At 34.7% G+C, this 20,618-nt stretch overlaps 1 protein-coding gene across 1 annotated transcript in view; it reads left to right on the top strand.

Moving 5' to 3' along the window:
• The window catches only part of Col24a1 (collagen type XXIV alpha 1 chain), a 286,389-nt gene that overhangs the window by 170,748 nt on the left and 95,023 nt on the right, over positions 1–20,618 (top strand). Inside the window, exons 28-32 of the mRNA XM_070007045.1 lie at positions 2,434–2,487; positions 2,743–2,787; positions 2,899–2,943; positions 7,419–7,472; positions 12,917–12,970. Coding sequence (XP_069863146.1) covers positions 2,434–2,487; positions 2,743–2,787; positions 2,899–2,943; positions 7,419–7,472; positions 12,917–12,970 — 252 coding nt within the window. The remainder of the gene's footprint in view (positions 1–2,433; positions 2,488–2,742; positions 2,788–2,898; positions 2,944–7,418; positions 7,473–12,916; positions 12,971–20,618) is intronic.

Raw genomic sequence — 20,618 nt, 5'->3', positions numbered from 1 at the left:
CTGTTTCCTTTCTTTTAATTTTTGTCGGTTGTGGGGCCTGAACTCTGGGCCTGGGCGCTGTCCCTCCGCTCTTCAGCTCAAGGCTAGAGCTCTACCACTTAAGACATAGTGCCACTTCTGGCTTTTTCTGCTTATGTGGTGCTGAGGAATCAAACCCAGGGCCTCATGAATGCAAGGCAAACACTCTACCACTGAGCCACCTTCCCGTTCCCGTTTTCTAACTGATACAAATAGAACTTCTGTTTTTGTTCCTTTGTTTATGCCAGTCCTGTGGCTTCAACTCAAGGCTTGTGCTTTTATCTCTGAGCTCTGAGCTCTTTTGCTCAAGGCCACTGAAGCATTCTACCACTTGGGCCACAGCTCCACTTTTAGATTTTGGGGTAATTAATTGGAGATAAGAGTCTCACAGACTTTCTTGCCCAGGCTGTCTTTATGATCCTCAGATCTCATCCTCCTGAGTAGCTAGGATTAGACGCATGAGCCACCAGCACCTGGCACAGCCATTCATGTTTTCAAAGAAAAGTTTATTATCAGGTATTTTTTCATTGTGAGGACAGTTTTTCATTCTGATATTCCCATACATACATGCAAAGGACTTCACTCAGACTCACCCCTTTCATCATTCTCATCTCCCCCTTTTCCTTCTTAAAACAATTCCATCATCCTATTTATATATAAGTGTATAAAGTATTTCAACCACATTCACCCTCATTCATCCTCTGTTAGCCTCTCCACTCCTTTTAGTTTCTGACCCCCAGTAGAAACTGTTTTCCTTTCCTACCATTCTTTTTTTCTTTAGTTTTTGATGCATAGTCATTGTAGAAAGGATTTTCACCATGGTATTTCACATGTATATATATTACATTTTAGCCAGATTGACATCTTTGCCAGATGGTGGCATCTTTCCCATTGCAAGCATGCCAAGGTCATCTTCTTTGGAATCTCCTCTTGCTCTTTGACATTCTTGTGTCTCCCTATGTCCCCTTCACTTGTATACTTTACCTTGCTATTCTTTAAGTTTCAGAAGAGAAAGCTTCTCCAAGGAAAAATAGTATTAAGTGTTACAAAGATACACAACTATAGTTCAGTTACAGGCTGGATTAAATTCCTCAAAAGGGACTTCAAGATCTTCCAAGAAAAGTTATCATTTTTAGACAGGAAAATTTATGACTCATGTTTATCTATGATAAACCCTTGAACAAATATTGGAGTGTTTTAACTTTACATGAATATTGACAACAGCCTTGCTTGTCCCTTTTCTGGGCCCCTGCCATAGTTCGGCAAGTGCACAGCATTATTCATTTTTTAACACCATGAGAGAAAAGCACCATTTCAAGTGTAAAAAACATGGCTATGTAGACAAAGAGACTTTTCAATTAATTTAGAGTTGTTTCAAAAATGAATCCTAAACCCTTAGAGGAGGGACTCAAAGGAGTAACTTGCTAAACATTTGAAATACTATTTATTGAAATGAGCTCCAAGAAATGGAAACATGAGTTTTTTCTGTTATTGTTGCTGCTGTTGTTGGTGGTGGTGGTGGTACTTGTTTCTGTTTTGGACTTTTTCTTTTAGGGGTGATAAGTGGGGGCAGAAAAGGGAAAGGTGCACACATGCAGTCATGCACTTCAGTATACCCTATGTGAGAAATGACCTATGTGATTTGTGTGCAAGGATGGGAGGGGGAAACTGGGGAAAACAATATAAGGGATGATGACATTGTCCCCCCAAAAGAAATGGACTCACTGACTGACATGAAAATGACAACCCTACTGCATAGCACCTTAATAATAACACATAATAAAGTACATGATAAAGTGAATAAAATACTCATATACTAAACTTATGTTACAGACCCCTCAACAACTGTGATGGCTTTTTTCTATAGTCATTTGGTTCACTACTTGGTATAGTATCTTCAAAACATGGGTCTGAGCCAGGCACCAGTGGCTCGCTCATGCCTGTAATCTTAGCTACTCAGGAGGCTGAGATCTGATGTAGCTCAAAGCTAGGCAGGAAAATCCGTGAGACTTTTATGTCTAATCAACCACTAAAAAGGTAGAAGTGGAACTGTGGCTCAAGTGGTAGAGCCCTAGCCATGAGCAAGAAAGCTCAGGCCCTGAGTTAAAGACTCTAGTATTATCATAGAGAGAGGCGAGTGGGGAGAGAGACAAAGAGATAGAGAGGGAGAGAGATAAATAAGAGGAAAAAGAGAAAACAAAAATATCCCATGGGCTTGATTTTCCCATAGAAAAGGTTCAACCATATACACTGCAGTTGTATTCTTTTCTTTGTTGAGGGCATGAAACAAGCAGAGGTTTGTCCATTTCAAAACAGCACAGTGTATTTGTCTATAAAGACACATAACAGCATAAAGGAAATAAAGGGAGGGGAGCATTTCAAGTTAACATCAGGATATATTTTTTTCATCTCTAGGGACCAAGAGGACCAGATGGTTCCCCAGGGGAACAAGGTACACAAGGTGCCCAGGTAATCACTAATTTCCTTGTTTCACATGCAGTTAGTTACATGTTATTGAGTCCATGCTTCCTACTTTAAAAAATGGTATGTCCAAAAAAGATACATACCTTACCAAAATAGAATTGTAAATGTTTATCTGGTGTAAGTTTGAATTTTAAAATACTGAACCATGTCCTTGACAAGTGTTTTTTTTCTGTATACTAACATGTGCAAGACAATACATCAAATTCTTAACTAATTCATGTGATATTGATATTTTGTTAGGGTGAGAAAGGAAATCAAGGGAAACGAGGGCCTCCTGGTCTTATTGTAAGTAGTAAAACATTTCACTTGAACATTGTAAATATCTGTTTTCTTGATTCTTTCTCCTCTTATTTTGGTAGGGGGCTACTTGACCTAAGCATATTTTTTCTTCTATAGGGTAAGACTGGACACCCTGGAGAGACAGGAGTTCAAGGGAAGCCAGTAAGTATTAAAAAGTAGTCAAGTTATAAACAATTTTTATCTGCTTTGGAGTTGAGGATCCTAATGCAATGCTTTGAGAATTTTCTGACTAATGAAAGTTATATTTATTTGTACTATGTAATGTGATAGGTTGGTGTATACCTATAAATTATGAAGTAAACATCTTTCATCTCTAACATAACTATTATTTGGCATTCAATCTGTTGGACTAAGAGAATACAAATCCTTTTCTTTCACTGTAATTTATTAAGTTACTATTTTATTATTACAGCAAACTCAATTAATGTTATTTTTTAAATAGCTAAATTAAGTTACTATTTAAGATACTCACCCACTCTAGGATAGGCTGGTGTTGATAACTGTTACTTTTATTTCATTCTAGTGATGATAAAATAGGTTTTCTATGAGCCCATTTTGAAATAAAATTGTGTCACAAATGTAATGGAACATAATAAAACCAATATAAGAAACTTCTTTGAGGTCTCTTGATAGTTTCTTTTTAGCTCACCAGGAATACTTTTTGTATCTATGGAGCCAAGTGTGGCATACTTTCTCATTATACTGCTCCAAAGCTTTTAGTATTTTACAATGCTAGATATTTTCCTAATTTTGAATATCTTACTAGAAGTATGCATTTTGTCACTTAGATATAAAAAGTTCTGTGATTTTAATCATGAAGTAGTAGAGAAAAGTGTTAAATAAAAGGGCGCACATATGCATATAAAAGCATATGTACCATGTATAACATTACATAAAAGCATATATTTAAATGAGTATTTTAATCACTTTCATTCTGAATCATAATTTTTATAACACTTTGATGTGACATACATACTTGTTCAGCTAGTTTAAAGTTATGGAAACATAACAGTGAAAATAGATTGCAGCTGAGGAGCTAGAAAAGGACAGAATAAAATCTTCTGTTGTAGTAATGTCACTAATGTCACAGTATTTGCTTGTTCCTATTTAAATCTGCTGCCCCCTGCCTGTCATTTACCACAATAGCATTACATTTAACATTGGTCAAACCTAAACCACCAGAGACCTAACAGATTAGAGGGAAAAGAGACTGGGCAAGTCAAGCACTAATGATCGACATTATATTGCTAACTGAAATCATTCCCAGAGATACATCCTTGGGTCTTAGGCTTTGTCATCTGGGTTTTATTATTATTATTTCAGTGTCAACATTGTTCCTGTGGATTCTGATTATTTTGTTGTATTCTATGCAAGCATGTTACAGTGAGTGCAGAAATTGGGAACTCAAGTTCATTCTTTGCATTTAAGAAAAGTGAGGCCCACAGAAATAAAGTCACTTAACCATTTCCACACCATTAACTTTTCTTTTAAGCCTAGAGAAATGTAATATTTAATGTTTGCCTTCCTCATTCTAATAAAAGATTCTAGAGTCATTTCTTAATTTTATCTCATAGCAAATAAGTCTCCTAGACTGCTGAAAGAGTAAAATTCTCTTATAGATGACATGGGTTGGGCATTAAATAATGAGATTATAATAGTTATTGATATTTACTTACCTCTATGCCTACAATGTCTCTTTAATTGAACTGAGAGAGATCTTAAGAAAGCAAAACACAAGTTTTAAAAAAAACCTTAGAGAGTTTCCTTATCTTTCAGACATGAAACAATGGACGATCAAACTTACAAAGTCTGAGTCAATACTTTTGGTTTCCCAAATCATATAAAAATTATAACTGGTCATACATCATTGATATCTTATCTACTGATTCTATCAGTTGATGATATTAGGATATAAAAATCCTGATTTTTGTACTGCTCTGTTTTACTCTTTAATTCTATCACATTGTGCTTTGAATATTTCAAAATTACAACTTTATTCATGTTTGTGATCATTATGTCTTTCTGATCATCTTACCGTTTTAGCATCCAAAAATATGTTTTTCATGAAAATATTTTTAATGACACTGTTTCTTTTGAAATCTACTTTGATTGCTCATATAATTTCTCCAATCTTCTGGCACGTGCTGTTTTTTTTCAGCTTACACATATCTACATATTTATTTTGAATATATTATACTTGTATCTTGCTTTTGTATTCTGATCATCTCTACCGTTTAATTCTAGCATTTGTCTCATTTTCATTTATTAAAATTACTGATAACTGGATTTGGGTCTAGTATTTTATTATTTTTATGTCTTTTTGCTACTACCTTTAGTGCCTTTTGTCAGCATTAAAAATTGAAAAAATTATCTTATCTATTGATTTTTTAGCTGTACTTTTCACTATTTGTAAGTAGTTGTTCTATGTCAGGGATCAGCAATTTTTTTCTGTAAGTACCATAAAATAAATATTTGTGTTAAATATGGAGCATATATAAGAAACTTGGAGCCAGAGAGACCAATTTACCAATGCTTTGAATTTCATGCTACCATTATTTTATTTATTAAATTTACACACATTATTAATCCCTCATGCAAACCTGTTTTTACTCTAATATAAACAAAATATTATTTATTTTAATATAGATGAAATATGTATATTAGAGAAATATATTATGAAAAGGATGATTTTTATTTAAGTATTTCTGATATTCTTCAGTTCAGAGTATCTTTTGTTCTGGTTTTCTTGTTTTGCTTTGTTGTTTTGACAAAAGTGGGGCTTGAATTTAGGGATTTATACCCTTGAATGGCTTTTTTGCTCAAAACTGAAACCAAACCACTTGGAGCCATACCTCTACTCCCAAGATTTGTATTTCTAAATGTTGTTTTCCTGGAGTCTTGGACCTTCCTTTAGATTTCTCTTAATGAAATTGTCTAATGGTGAATTCTCCTATTTTTATTGCCTTTATTTTGTATGCCTTTATTTCTCATCTCCTCTTGAAGGCTGTTTTCACTGGATGGAAGGTTCTGGGTTTTTTTGGTTGCATTTTAATTCAAAACTACAAAGATGCTATTATCTTTGTCCCCAAAATTGTGATGGAAAGTCCACAATTATCCCTATTATTGATCCCCTACATGTAAATGTATCTTATATTTTATTGCAAGCAAACTTGTTGGAGGTAAAATACTGATCCTGCTACTTAGTAGCTGTTTAACTTTGTAGAAATTAATTGGGTTCTGTGAACCTTTGTTTTCCTATCTTTAAAATAGATATCTTTCATAGTGATATCAATATTTATTATAATATGTTCATTAGCATAGGCATAGGCTCTCAAATAATGACAATAGTCTTTATTATGGTTATTATTCTGATCATTATTGAGTCACAGTAGCTAATTCTTGTACAAAATGATACGTTATTAGTAGCATCTGAAAGCCTTAAGAAATAATTTTCATTGGGTTCCAAATTTTTCTTTTTTTAAGACAACTTTTAGGCACCATTAGCAATACAAAATATATCAATTGCCATCATATCCAAAACACTCTACAAGGACAATTGGGCAGACATTATTCAAAGTTCTAAACTTTGATTGGTTGGTTGTTTTAGTCTATCAGGCACAGTGAGACCTTCATATTGATCCTGTTCCTTAGGTAGGATCCTGGAGCGAATGAAGAAGACGTGATTTTTATTACTGAAAACAGTGCTGCCTTAACCAGATGGGAGTCAATACATTTATGTACTTCTGTGTTTTAAATGATCCACACTGAACAAAGTATTAATTATAACTTAGAAGATTCTTCCTATCTAAGAATATCTTTTTGAAATATCTTTGAAGCATTTTAGTTGACACATATTTAGGATGTAAAGTATCATTTTTCAATACATGTATATACAATGCGCAATAATCAACAGGACAAATGGAATATTCTTCACCTTATATTTCTCTGTGTAAAGAAATTTCAATCAAAAGAGCCAGATGGCCCACCAATTCTACTTAAGTATACAGCCAAAAGAATGAACAAAAACAGAGCGGAGGCACACTCACACTCAGATACAGTGTTCCCAGCAACTCATTCACAATAGTGAAAAGATAGAATCAACTCAAGTGTTTACTGACCGGCAGACAAAAGGTAGCATTACACATAAAATGGAAAAGTAGTCAGCTTTAAAAAGAAAGCAAATGTGGACCCGTGCCACCACAAGGATGAACCTTGAAGGCATTCTACAAAGTGAAATAATCTAGACCTAACAGTATAGATGTTATACGATCCTACTTATGGGAGGAAGCATGTTCAGTGACCAAGAACAGGATGGTTACAAGAAAACAGGAGAAGCAGAGAGGAAGAATTAGTGTTTACCTGGTACGGAGTTTCATTCAGAAGATGAACAAGGTCTGGAAATGAATGGTAGTGGTCATTGTTCAACAATGTGAACGAGTTTCATGCCAAAGTAATGTATAATTAAAAGTGCTAAAGGGTAGATTTCCTTTTATGTATATTTTACAACCACAGAATATAAAAAGATGTAAGAAGAATCCAAAATGAAAGTTAAGGTAAGAAAATGAAAACATTTTTAAGCGCTACTTGTCCTACAAGTTTCTCATTCATTCATTTAGGGATTACAGGGACTCCCTGGCAATACAGGAGACAGGGGACCTGCAGGAGAACCAGTAAGTTTATCTTTGTGCGATTTATAATTTTGCCCATTGCTATTGCTCTGCAGTATTGCGACATACATTTTAGAAAGCATTATTTGTCATAGACCACGTAAAGGTATTAAGTAGAATGGCTACATTGCTGTCATGTAGAGAATGATAACATTTTTGTCATATACAATGATGCCTTTCTAGCTTCATCAGTCTAATTTTGTACTGTTTCTCCATACATGTTAAAGCAAAGCACTTTTACTGAATCCCAGAAATTCTCTTTCTGAATGTCTGGCTCTTCTTATAAGTATTATATTCACACACACTTGCACACACATTTATGAGGCTAACTATAAACTAAACAATCATATAGAGAAGCCAAACTCTACATCTGATGGGTCAAAAAGTATAAACATGACAGAAATGCTATACATCAACAATGCCAAAACTTTTACATCATTATTTTGCACATTTCATTTAATTGTAGAGTCTCCAAGGAAATTGATTTGTGAAAAGGAAAGATCTAGTCACATCTACTTTCCTACAGTGTATTCTTTATTGTTAATGAGGTCATGGTTCTGATTAATCATGTAAGATGTAAGATGCTGTAATGTGCTCCTAAGATTTACAATACAGTACAGTCTTTCATGCCATGGATTTGATTTTATCATCAGTTGACACAAAGGTTTAGAAGTGACCTTTGTATAATTCATTTAGTTAGTAGTAAGTGGAATATTCTAACAAAGTAATCTTACCAAACTGTATTGATTCCCTGTTATGTGTTTAACCTATGATATAAAGTCTCCAAACAAATCATAATGCTTTGACAATACATATAATTTTTTTCCTAAGATATGACTGACATTGATTTTATACAAGTAAATCCTTTTTGGTTTTCTTTCTATTTTGTATGACTTAACTTACCATCCCAGTTCTAATATTTATTTGACCTCAAATAATGTAAGTCTTTTTAGCATAGTTTATTTAAATATCTGTTTCCCTGCAAAAGTCTGTAAACTCCTTGTGACCAACTCTTTGATCTTTATAATTTCCTTTCCTGGCACAACGTCTGATATATTAAATTATTCAGTGATTTAAATTGAATTGACAAAAGTCATTTACCTATAGTGTACTCATTCAGCCAGATGTAACATGACATGAGGTGAAATGGAATAAAAAATGATGAATCTTAATGAAGACACCCAGGTAGAGATAAATGTGTCAGTAAAGCTACGTCAGTAGTACATGCATGTTACTTAGGATTTATACAAGGAAAGACTTGTTAACTAAATCTGCAGGTCATAAGGTTGTGGGACTAGTAAATAAAATATAAATCAATGGATATAATAGCCATTGTGTCAGGAATTTGAACTGTCTGATTAAATCATAGAAAAGAATTGCTGAGCTGCTGAGCACTGTGGCTCACACCTGTAATCTCAATTACTCACAAGGTGTAAATTGGGAGGAATATAGTTTGGGGCCAGCATGGGAAGAATTCAGTGAGATTTCATCTCACCATAAAAGCTTAACATAGTAGTTTACACCCGTCATCCCATCCATGGGAGGTTTAACAACATGAATCACAAATCAGACCACACAAAGTAGAAAATGCAAGACTCTACCTGAAAGATAACTAAAGCTTAGGGTCAACACTCAAGTGATACAGTACTTTATAAGTGAAACGCCCTGACTTCAAACCAAAAATCATTTTTTTAAGTAAAAGAAAGAGAAAGAAAAGAAAGAAGAGGAGAAACAGGAGTAAATTAAAGAACACACTAAAAAAATTGTTGGAACACATCTAAATTTTAATATAATAAACAAGTACTATAATATAGGAAAATTTTAAAACTGGCTTCTTTATTATTTGTATGCATTTCTATTTGAATAGGGGACCACTTGTCTATTCAGTCAGTCAACAAATATTTGTTAAGAGTCTGCACTAGGTACATAGTGGTTAACATAGAATTTTCATGCTGGTAATAGAAAAAAATATTTAAGCAATCTGAGATATAAATGGAGATTTACAAACTAAAATAAAACCATAAACCGTTGCCTCTTGATATCGCCTTCAAACACTAACAACTGTGGATCCTCAAGCCAATCCCATAATAAGGTACAGTATGTTCTTATAATCACACCTGTATTATGATATACTTTAAATTATCTCATATTATGTATAATACATATTAATGTAACTGCTATGTAAATAGGGTATATTGTTTTCTGGAATAATTCCAAGAAAATGCCTTTGCATATTTACTATAGACACATTTTAAAAAATATTTTTGTCTGTAACTGGTTGAATGCATAGATGTAGGGCCAATACAGAAGGAGCCTGTTGAAGAATTCTGATCTAAGAAAGTTTCTAAGAAATAAACCATCATAGTCTAGAGGAAAGTCATAGTCTTAGGGGAAGCTTCCATTGAGCGTAAGACAGATGTGATCTGAAAGATGCATAGTAGTCATTTGGGCCAAGAAGAGGAATGGTCATGCCAGAGAAAAGTCATTAGGTAGGAGAAAGCACTACATATTTACCTGAAGGCTGACTGGACACATAACCAGCATGGCTAGGGCTCAGTAAATGTAAAATGAGAATGGAAAGAGTGTGAGATGACAAACACACAGCTTCATGTGACCTTTTCCCAAGGACTTGCAGGGTTTTTTTTTATTAGAATAAATGGATGTCATCAGAAAGATGAAGCAATGATCGAATTATTGTTTTGTAAATATCACTCAAACTACAAAGTAGAAGGAGCCAATGATCCAAATAAAAGATGGTGGAAGCTATTTGATTCGCAGAGAAAAGGAAGTATGACTTGTGTAGGGCATTGACTGGTAAGTGCTGGGACAAACTGCAAACTCAAAGTGAACTTCTTCTGTAGTCTGACATTTGTTCTGAGTCAGTGACTATGTAACAGCCGGTCTTCATTTTGACCAATTGTTTTAAACGTGCTATTTATGGGTTCACATTCACCTAAGCATTGCTGAATCCTTCTGCTGCTGTGAAGAGCAGAGAGGAACATCTTTCAACCGGTAAACTAAGCAGAATGCCCTGCTGTCAAGCCCAAGTAAACTTAGGCTGACCCGAGACCAGGGCAAGCACAGTGTCTCCTACTATCTTTTTTTTTGGTCGGTTTCAGGGCTTGAACTCTTGGCCTGGGCGCTGTCCCTCAGCTCTTCAGCTCAAGGCTACCACTCTACCACTTGAGCCACAGCACCACTTCCTGTTTTCTGGGTGGTTTAATGGAGATAAGAGTATCATGAACTTTTCTTTGAACCGCGATCCTCAGATCTCAGCCTCCTGAGTAGCTAGGATTACAGGCGTGAGCCACCAGCGCCCGGCTTCTCCTAGTATCTTATTTAGAGCTCATTCATCTGTGTCCTCTTCAAGATCTACTATGCCCTTTGTGGTTCCTTTTAGCCTGTGCTTTTAGCTGTATCAGAAAGTGGGTATGGGGAAAGGTCTAGCATAACTGTAGTGGAAATTAAAGTATAGATGAAAAATTTCTGTGGATAGCAAAGGTAAAAGTAAATACATAAACTTTCAGCAGAAAACACATTCTTTTCAAGCTCACATGAAACACTTACCAAGATAGATCACATTCTAGGCTAAACAATACATTGTAATAAATCTAAAAGAACAAACAATACAACAAATACTCTCAGACCACAAGGGAAATTAAAAGTCAGTAACAGAAACATGACTGAAAAATCCCAAGTTTTCAGGAAGTAACACAGTACATTTCTAAATAGCACACTGGTCAAAAGAGACGTCTCGGGAGAAATTTTAAAATATTTTGAACAAAATGGAAATGCAACATATCAAAATTTGTGAGATGCATCACCAACAGCACATAGAAGGAAAATGATAATATTTAATGAAAAGTATTAGGAAAAATAAGATCTCAAAGCAGTAATCTAAAATAGATTATTAATTCAGAAACTAACAACTAGGAACTAGGAAACTAGTTCAATAAAAATTTTCAAACCCTAAGCAGAATAAGAAAATTAAGTAAGACATGATTTACTAAAAGACATGATTTATCAAAAAGGAGAGAGAAGACAGTAGTATTAACCCTATAGAAAATTCAAAGATAATAAAAATGAGTATTATAAGAATTCTTATGTCCACAAGCTTGATATTTTAGATGAAATACCCTAATTCCTTGAAAGAAATATCTACCAAAATTTCCATTAAAAGGCATAGACTATATGAATAGGACTATATTGACTAAGCACATGAAATCAGTAACTAATAACATTATTGTACCAGAACAGCCTTGAATTCAGGGCTTCATGTTGCTGCTTAACTCTTTCACTCAAGGTCTCAGATCAAGATCCTCCTACCTATGTGTCCTATGTAACTGGGATTACAGATGGACACCTCCATACCCAGTTTGTTGGTTGAGTCTTCTAACTTTTTGCCTGAACTATCCTCAAATCACAATCCTACCAATCTCCACGTCCTTACCAGCTGGGATTACAGGATTGAACAACACACCCTGAGAGAAATAATGCATATATTAAAATTCAAGAGACCTAGTTTACATCTTCTACAATGTGAGGCCACAGCTAGAATGAACCATCTTTGATCCAGAAAATGTAGTTGTATCTGACACTGAATCTGTTGAGCTTCAGTTTGGGACTTGCCAAACTCCAAAGCAGTGAGAAATGAATTTCTGTTGTTTAAAAATTGCCAGTTCATAGAGCTATGACCCTTCATCAGACTGAAGAGATTAAGACAATGTACTGCAACAAGTAAATAAACTATAGTATATGCATACATTGGAATATCATTCAGAAATACAAAGAATGAGTTGCAAAACAAAAATAAAATCATAAAAGGACAGTAAGTCCATGTTTTCTGAGAGATAGAAGCTAATATAAAAGGATATATGCTTCATGATTCCAATTACACATTTTGGGAAAAGCAAAACTATAGAGAAAGAAAAGGTATCATTTATTCCTTTAAAATGTTTCATTTGTCTCACATTTGTCAGAAATAATAGTTACATGTATGATTAGCATACCCATTAAATTAGATAATACTGTGTCTTTAGCATAGTATTTGATATTTGTTAGGTGCTACGTAATCTTTCTTTGGTAAATGAGTGAATTAAGAGATAAATGAATCAATGGACCACTTTTTTTTTCCTTTTGAATCCAAGCATAGTTTAACAGCATTCATAAAAGAACAGTGCCCAGATCCTGAGTTCAAGCCCCATGATTGACAAAAATAAATAAATTAAATAAATAAATAAAAGTAAAGAAAATACAAATGGATCAACTAAAGACACACTTTTTTTAGAGAGAGAGTAACCATTTTGTTTATACAGAAAATAAGGAAATATATTGCTAGTTTATTATGTATTATTTTATGTCATGTTATGAGTTCCATCTTTAGATAGCTAAGTTTATTAATATCAGGCAAATTTTGATTCTCATGTTTTAATTCTATTTGAATATAGGGATCACGAGGACCGAAAGGCGATGCTGGATCTCCTGGAGAAACGGGTGTTGAGGTGATTTTTTGTAGTTTTTTTATATTCCTTGATAATACTTTTGTAGACTGTAAAATAAAGTTAATTTTATCAAGTATATAACATAAAGAATACTCTCAACGTATTTCCTTCCATATTTACAAAATAAGTCCCAAAGAGCAGAAGTGATTTTGTAAGAATCTAATTTTTCTTTATTTATATTTTGCCATGGTAGGGCTCAAACCCAGGGCCCTGCACATGCTAGGCAAGTGCTCTGCCATAAAGCCATATCTCCAACCCTAGTGAATATTGTTTCATTTCATAATCATGAGTTTCATCCTGTACCCCAAATAGTCCATCTTGTATATTCATGTCAGTGTCTATCTGTCTGTTTGCTTGCTTGTTTTTAGGTATAAATTCTGAAAATGAGAGAAAATATGCTATATTTGTGTTTTTGAATCTGCCTTATTTTGTTTAACATTAAGATGATTTTCAGTTCCACCCATTTTGCTGTAAATGAGTTACTTTCATTCTTCTTTGTGATTAAATAATATTCCATAACTTTTTAGGCATTCAGTGTTGGACACATAGGCTATTCCATAATTTGGCTGTTATGAAATGTATAGCAATAAACACAGGTGTACAGGTATCTCTATTGTGTACCAACTTTGATTCCAATAGACGTATAATTAACCACAGCATAGATTTACATTGTGGTCTGTTTTTAGTGTATTTGAGGCACCTCCAAAACAATTTCATAACTAGCCAGACTAATTTACATTCCTGTCAATTTTGTGCAAGTTCCTTTTTTTAATCACATTCTCTCCAACATTTACTGTTGTTTTCTTGATGGTGGCTAGCTGCCTGAGAGGAAATGGAATTTCAATGTCATTTTGATCTGCATTTCTTTGATGACTAATGATGTTGAACATTTCTTCATGTACTTATTGGCCATTTTGTACATCTTTTGAGAACTGTCCATTCAGTTTGTGTACTTATTCATTTGATAGGTTTATTCTTGTTTTCTTCTATTCTTTTTTTTTTCATTTTTTATTGTAAAGCTACTGTGCAGAGGGGTTCCATTTACATTAGTAAGGTAATGAGTACATTTCCTCTTGAGCATTGTTACCCCCTCCTTTGTTTATCCCCAGCCATCCCTTCTCTCCCCACCTCCTCCCCAACTTCTCCTCCCCGCCACAATTTGTAAAGTACATTTTTAACACAGTGGGTCAGCCTGTATCCTTGTTTCAGCATTTTGTTATTTCCCTTCCATTCCCCCAATTAGAAATTGATACATTTATTCTTTTAGTGTTTAATTTGAGTTCTTTATGTATTCTAGATTTTCATATCAGGTGAATAAGTGGCAAGATTCTTTTCCATGCTCCACTCTGTCTCCTCACCTTTGTAATTGTTTCTTTTACAGTGCATTTTTTTTTACTTTAATGTACTTCCACTTGTTAATTCTTGCTCATCTCTGTGAGCTATTGAAGTCCTGTTCAGAAAATTGTTGCCTATGCCTATATCTAGAAATGTTCTCTTATAGTAGTTTCAGAACTTAAATTAAGACCTTCATTTTGAATTGTTTGTACAAGATAAAAATCTAGTTTCAATGTTCTGCATTTAGTTATCTACATACACAAATAGTTCTCAAGTTCTCAAGTTTCTCATCATTTATGCAAGTTTTTTTGGCATCCTTATGAGAATCAGAGGACTAGTTGTATGGATCTGTTTCACACTCTATTACATTACTTTATGTGTCTGTTTTTGTTCTAATAACAAGCAGTTTTTATTATTTGGGCTCTGCAGTATAATTTGAAGTGGGCTGTTGTGATATTTCTCAGTATTGCTCTTTTTACTCAAGATTGTGTCAGTTCTTTGGGTTCTTTTATGCTCCCATGTGAATTTGTTATTTTTTATTTTTTACAAAGAATATCATTGAAATTTTGGTGGGGATTACATTGAATCTGTTGATCCCTTTTGATGCTATGTTTGCTTCTAAATCAGCTAATCCATGAACATGGGAAGTCTTTCCATCTTCTAGTGTCTTCTTTGTCTTCTTTCTTCTTTGTATAAGTCTTCCACCTCTGTTAAGTTAATTCCAAGGTTAATTATTTTCTCTCTTTTTTGAGGCTTCTGTGAATGGAATTAGGTTGGTGATTTCATTCTTAGCATGTTTGCTTTTGGTCTGGAGGAAAGATACTAGTTCTTCTATGATTTTCGTATCCTGCTTCTTTGCTGAAAGTGTTTATCAGATCCAAGATACTTCTAATAAAACTTTTAGGATTTTTAACATAAAAGATTTTATCATCTGAAAGCAAAGATATTTTGATTTCGTCAGTTCATATTCATCTTCTTTTTGCTATTGTCTCTTACTTTAATGATCTGGCTAAGAATGTATACACTATTTTAAGTGTGGAGGGAGTGATCACCTAAGCTTCTTTCCTGATTTTTGAGAATGTTTCATTAAAGTTTTTTTAAATTTTTATTGTGAAAATACTGTACAGAGGGGTTACAATTACATGGGCAAGATAATGAGTACATTTCTTATCAAGCATTGTGGCCTCCTCCTTTGTTTCCCCTTCCCATCCCTTCCCATCCTCCCCACCCCCCACCCAATCCTCCCCGCCCCCCCCCTCCACCAAAGTTGTAAAGTTCATTTTCGACATAACAACCTTTTCTCATTGTTGCAACGGGTCCACCTGTATCCTTATTTAGACTTGTTTTAAAGTTTTTTTAATATTTGGTCACCTATGGCTACAGGTTCATTATATTTTTATTATATTACTTTGAGGTTATATTTATCTCTTCCTAGATTCTCTACAGATTTTATAATGAAAGAATGTTGAATTATATCACATAGTTTATGGTATTTACTGAGATGATCATGTGGGATCTTTTCCCTGATGCTATTAATGTGCTATGTTGCATTTATTGATTGCATTATTTATTTATGTATTGCACTTTGTATATGTTGACTAATTCTGTGCTCTAGAATTAAATCAACTTGATCATGGTTTATGTATTTAGAATGTGTTATAGAATTCAATTGCAAGTATTTTATTAAAAATTCATATGTCTATATTCATTAGGGAAATTGGCCTATAGGGTGTGTGTGTGTGTGTGTGTGTGTGTGTGTGTGTGTGTGTGTGTGTGTGTGTGTGTGTGTGTGTGTGTGTGTGTTGTCTGTCTGTCTGTCTGTCTATTTTTGTCTGGTTTTGTTATGAGAATAACACTGGCTTTATAAAATGGACATTTATTTTGTGGGATAGTTTGAGGAACAAGGGCATTAGTCCTTTAAAAATCTCATTGTAAGCTGGGTAATGGTGGCTCACGCCTGTAATCCTAGCTACTCAGGAGACTGAGATCTGAGGGTTGTGATTCAAAGCCATCCTGGGCAGGAAATTCTGTGAGACTCTTATCTCCAAATAACCACCAGAAAACTGGAAGTGGTGCTGTGGCTCAAGTGGTTGTGTTGAGCTGAAGAGCTGAGGGACAACATAGCACCCACACCCAGAGTTCAAGCCCCACACACACACCCCAAAAAAATGTCCTGGTATTTTGCAATGAATCTATCTAATCCTGGACTGTTCTTCTTTAGAAGACTATTACTATTTTGATCTCATTGATCATTATAGATCTATCTGCTTAAGTAGTTTATATCATCTTGGTTCAAATTTGAAATGTTGTATGTGTCTAGAAATTTATCCATGACTTCTAATTTTTTTCATTTATTAGATTATAAATGTTCAAAACATTTCTTAGTAAACCTCTAAATTCAGTGTTACCAGTTGTAATATCACCCTTTTCATCTCTAATCATTGATTTGCATCTTCTCTCTGTTACTTTTGGTTAGTCTGACTAAAGGCCTGCCAAACTTGTTTAATCTTCCCAAAAACTCAATTCTGTTTCAATATTCTTTATTTTTGGCTTTTTTCTTCATTTCATTAATTACTACCATGATTTTTTTTCCTTTCCATGTACTAATTCTGGGTTCCAGCCCTTAGTTGTTGTGAGACAGTATCTTACCATGTAGCTCAGGCTCATGTGGAATTTGCGTGCTTCTGCTTCCATGTACCAAGTACTGAAATCACAGGTGTATACCACCATGACTAGCAGAACCTAGTTTTAGACATACAAAGTTCTGTTCCAGCAGTTCTTTATTTGCAATGACAGACGAAAAAAGCTTTCCCTCCACTCATTCAGAGTTGACTTGATAGTTTTGCATGCTATGATGCTGTATCCTTTATAGAAATAATTTTAAAGTGACCCTATTTTGTATATAAAATGTATTTGTTATCATTATAAATTGGGAACCTTTTTCTGTTGTTAACATTGGCATTCATCTGTTTCATCCTGCCTCCTCTGAAGCTACTCACACTTGGTTCTCCACTCTGCCTTCTCAGTAGCACTTGTCAATCTTGATAGTTTACTAACATTATTTTGACAGCTCTATTCCATTCTTACCTCTACCTCTTATACAAGTTACTGATTTATTGTTGCTTTTCCAGATACCCAGCCAGAAAGCCCACAAACATCTCAAATACAAAACTATCTACATTAAATCAATCCCTTTTCTATTCTTCCTTATTTTACTCCCATTATTTAACCATTGTTTCCAATAACCCCAAACTGACATTCACCCTGGACTACTCCCCTCTGCCTCATTTTTTCCAGATAGCAATCTTTAACCTTTAAACAAGCCCCTTGTTGTCTCTAGCCTACACTTTCCATCTTGCATCTTTCCATTCCTTTATCTTTGCCAGCGCGCTCATTCTTCATACTATGCCATGTCTCCTCCACCTCCCATCATTCCATCAGGTACTTGTTGAACAGGGCTGCAAAAGTTAGGTCAATTACAGTGTTGTTTATTATGTGAAAACTGGGCAATATCCTAAAGATTATGGGAACTCTTGGAAATATTAATGTTAAAAGCAAAGTAACAACACTTCTGTTGAAACATTTATTTCCCCATGTCTTCTACCTTTGTTCACCTATTTCTCATTCCTCAATTATGCCATTTCTTCTTATTGCATGTTGTGTCTCTGATTGTTTTATTTTATAATCTTTTTCAAACTGCAGCCAAATCAATGATCACTGCATTCCAATATACAATATATTAGACCTACTGACATGTATAGTTACAGAATACTACAAAAATACAGCAGTGAGTTCATAAACTTGCCTGAGGAAGGAAAAAATAAGCTACATTGGGAGGGATGGCAAGATGAATTTTAAAGAAGAAAGGAGCATTAGCTGTAAGGAAAGACGAAATGGGTTTAGGTTATTCTACAAACAGGCACAGTATAAGAAAGAGCCCTCAAATGCTAAGCAGTATAAGCTCTTTGATGCTTGAATTCAAAGCAAAACAACAACAACAAAAAAAAACAGGTAGTAGAGCTGGGTGCTGGTAGCTCACACCTGTAATCTTAGGTGATCAGGAGGTTGAAGTCTGAGGAATGCTCAGTTCAAAGCTAGCCTAGGCCAAGAATATGTGTGAGACTCTTATCTCAAACTAACCAGAAAAAAAAAAAGCCAATAGTGGAGCTGAGCTCAAGTGGTAAGCACTAGCCTTGAGCAAATAATCTTAGGGATACTGCCCAGGCCCTGAGTTCAAGCCCCAGGATCGGCATAAATACATACATACATACATACATACATACATACATACATACATACATACATACATACATACATACATACACAAATGATAGAAGTAAAGGTAAATCATAAAAACGATGTATGCTGTTAAGTGTGAGTTTTTTACTCTAAGATTTTAAGAAATATAGATAAAGACAGTGATAATATCAGCTTTGTATTTTGAGAAACTATTTCTAGCAACTGCGTGAAAGATGTATTGGGCACCACAAGAGTCACAACAGGGCTGCCTAGTTTAAGGCGGTTGCACTGAAGCAGGCAAGGAATGATGGAGGGCTGAACTAACGCAGTGAACAGAGAAATGTTTGTTATGTAAATTCTGCAGAACCTCCATATGTGTGGAATTTGGAAAGTAAAGATGAAAGAGATGTTAAAAATGATTCTCAGATTTTTAAGTTACATGACAGGATGTGACCATATGTTTCCTGAGTCCGTAAAAGAAGACTGTTAGGGGGGTCCAGGTCACAACTGGCCCAGGGTAAGCAGCTAACAAACAGCAGAGCTTGACTTTAACCTGACTCAAAGGTCACATTTGCCACTCATTCTATGCTGCAGCCTCTGAGCCTGAAGAAAGCTGGGAGAAATCATACCTAACAGGTGACATTTTAAAGGACTAGATCACTCTGTTAAGATAAAGATAAATGAGGGAAAGGGTAACAAGTTTGACAAGAAATGTACTTATTACCTAATTTATGGAACTGTAACCCCTCTGTATATCAGTTTGACAATTAAAAACAGTAAAAAAAAAATAGATTTAGTTCAGCAGATTTTGACTTGAGTTAAATATGATAGGTTAGAATACTGATTAAGAATAGAAGCCCAAAGACAGACAAAAGGTAAGCTATGCCTCATTAAAAGTCAAACTGAGGTCGGGATATTGAATTTGCATTTTGCATTTGTAATGATTTGGTCATCATCATAATATTAATACTTAACTATGGAGCACTTTAGATGTGACTAGTAGTGTTTGCATACTTTATCCATGAATCCTCATAACTTCATAGACATGCATTGATTATCTCTATTATATAGATAAAGAAACTAAGGCATGAAATTACTTGAGAGAAATAGCTAGTAGTCATATAGATTTTAAGTTTCAACATAGGCAGTTTGCCTCCAGACACCAGGCTCTCAGTCCTAGTATCTCTCCCCATGTATGAAGCCACTTTAAACAGTAGATTTCCCATGCAATATATTTCTGAGAATAGAAATAGCGAACAATCAGGGTGCAGTGTCTCATGCCTATAATTCTAGCTACTCAGGAGGGAGGCTGAAATTTGAGGATCGTGGTTCAGAGCAAGCTTGATAAGGAAACTCTGTGAGACTTATAAGAAATTTACTCATTACCTTGCTCCTGTGATTGTAACCCCTCTATACAGTATTTTCACAATAAAAAAAAAACTTATTTAAAAAAATAACCAAAATGGCTGGGAAGGTGGCTCAGTGGTAGAGTGCTTGCCTTGCATGCATGAGGCCCTGGGTCGATTCCCCAGCACCACATAAGCAAAAAAGAAAAAAGCCGGAAGTGGCGCTGTGGCTCAAGTGGTAGAGCACTAGCCTTGAGCTGAAGAGCTGAGGGACAGCGCCCAGGCCCAGAGTTCAGGCCCCACGACTAGACCCAAAAATAAATAGATAAATAACCAGAATGTAATTGTAACCCCTCTGTACAGTATTTTCACAATAAAAATAAATTAAAAAAATAAATTAAAAAAATCTGAGCTTTGGCTCAGATAGAGAAAGAGAAAGGAAATAACAAAGATACTTTTAAGTGCTGTCCAAGAATTTATATAAGAAAAGAAGTACTTAGAGACAATTTTTTTCTTTCTTGTTATTGTTTCTAATGTATATATAATGTACTATGTGATTTTTTTGTTTCTTTTGTATGTTCTTCCTCCATGGTATAACCCGTTTTCACTGTATTTGATGTCGGTGCCCTTCTCTAATTTGGGAAGGGGAAGAGAAAAAACAAAATGCTTAAATAGGGGTACAGGTTGACCCATTATAACAATGAGATGTACAAGACACTATGTTGAAA

The sequence above is a fragment of the Dipodomys merriami genome, unplaced genomic scaffold (genome assembly GCF_024711535.1).
Source record: "Dipodomys merriami isolate MVZ:Mamm:240054 unplaced genomic scaffold, mDipMer1.0.p SCAF_7, whole genome shotgun sequence".
Classification (NCBI taxonomy): Eukaryota; Metazoa; Chordata; class Mammalia; order Rodentia; family Heteromyidae; genus Dipodomys; species Dipodomys merriami.
Note: the sequence above shows the minus strand (reverse complement) of the source record. Positions and strands in the feature narration are given on the sequence as shown.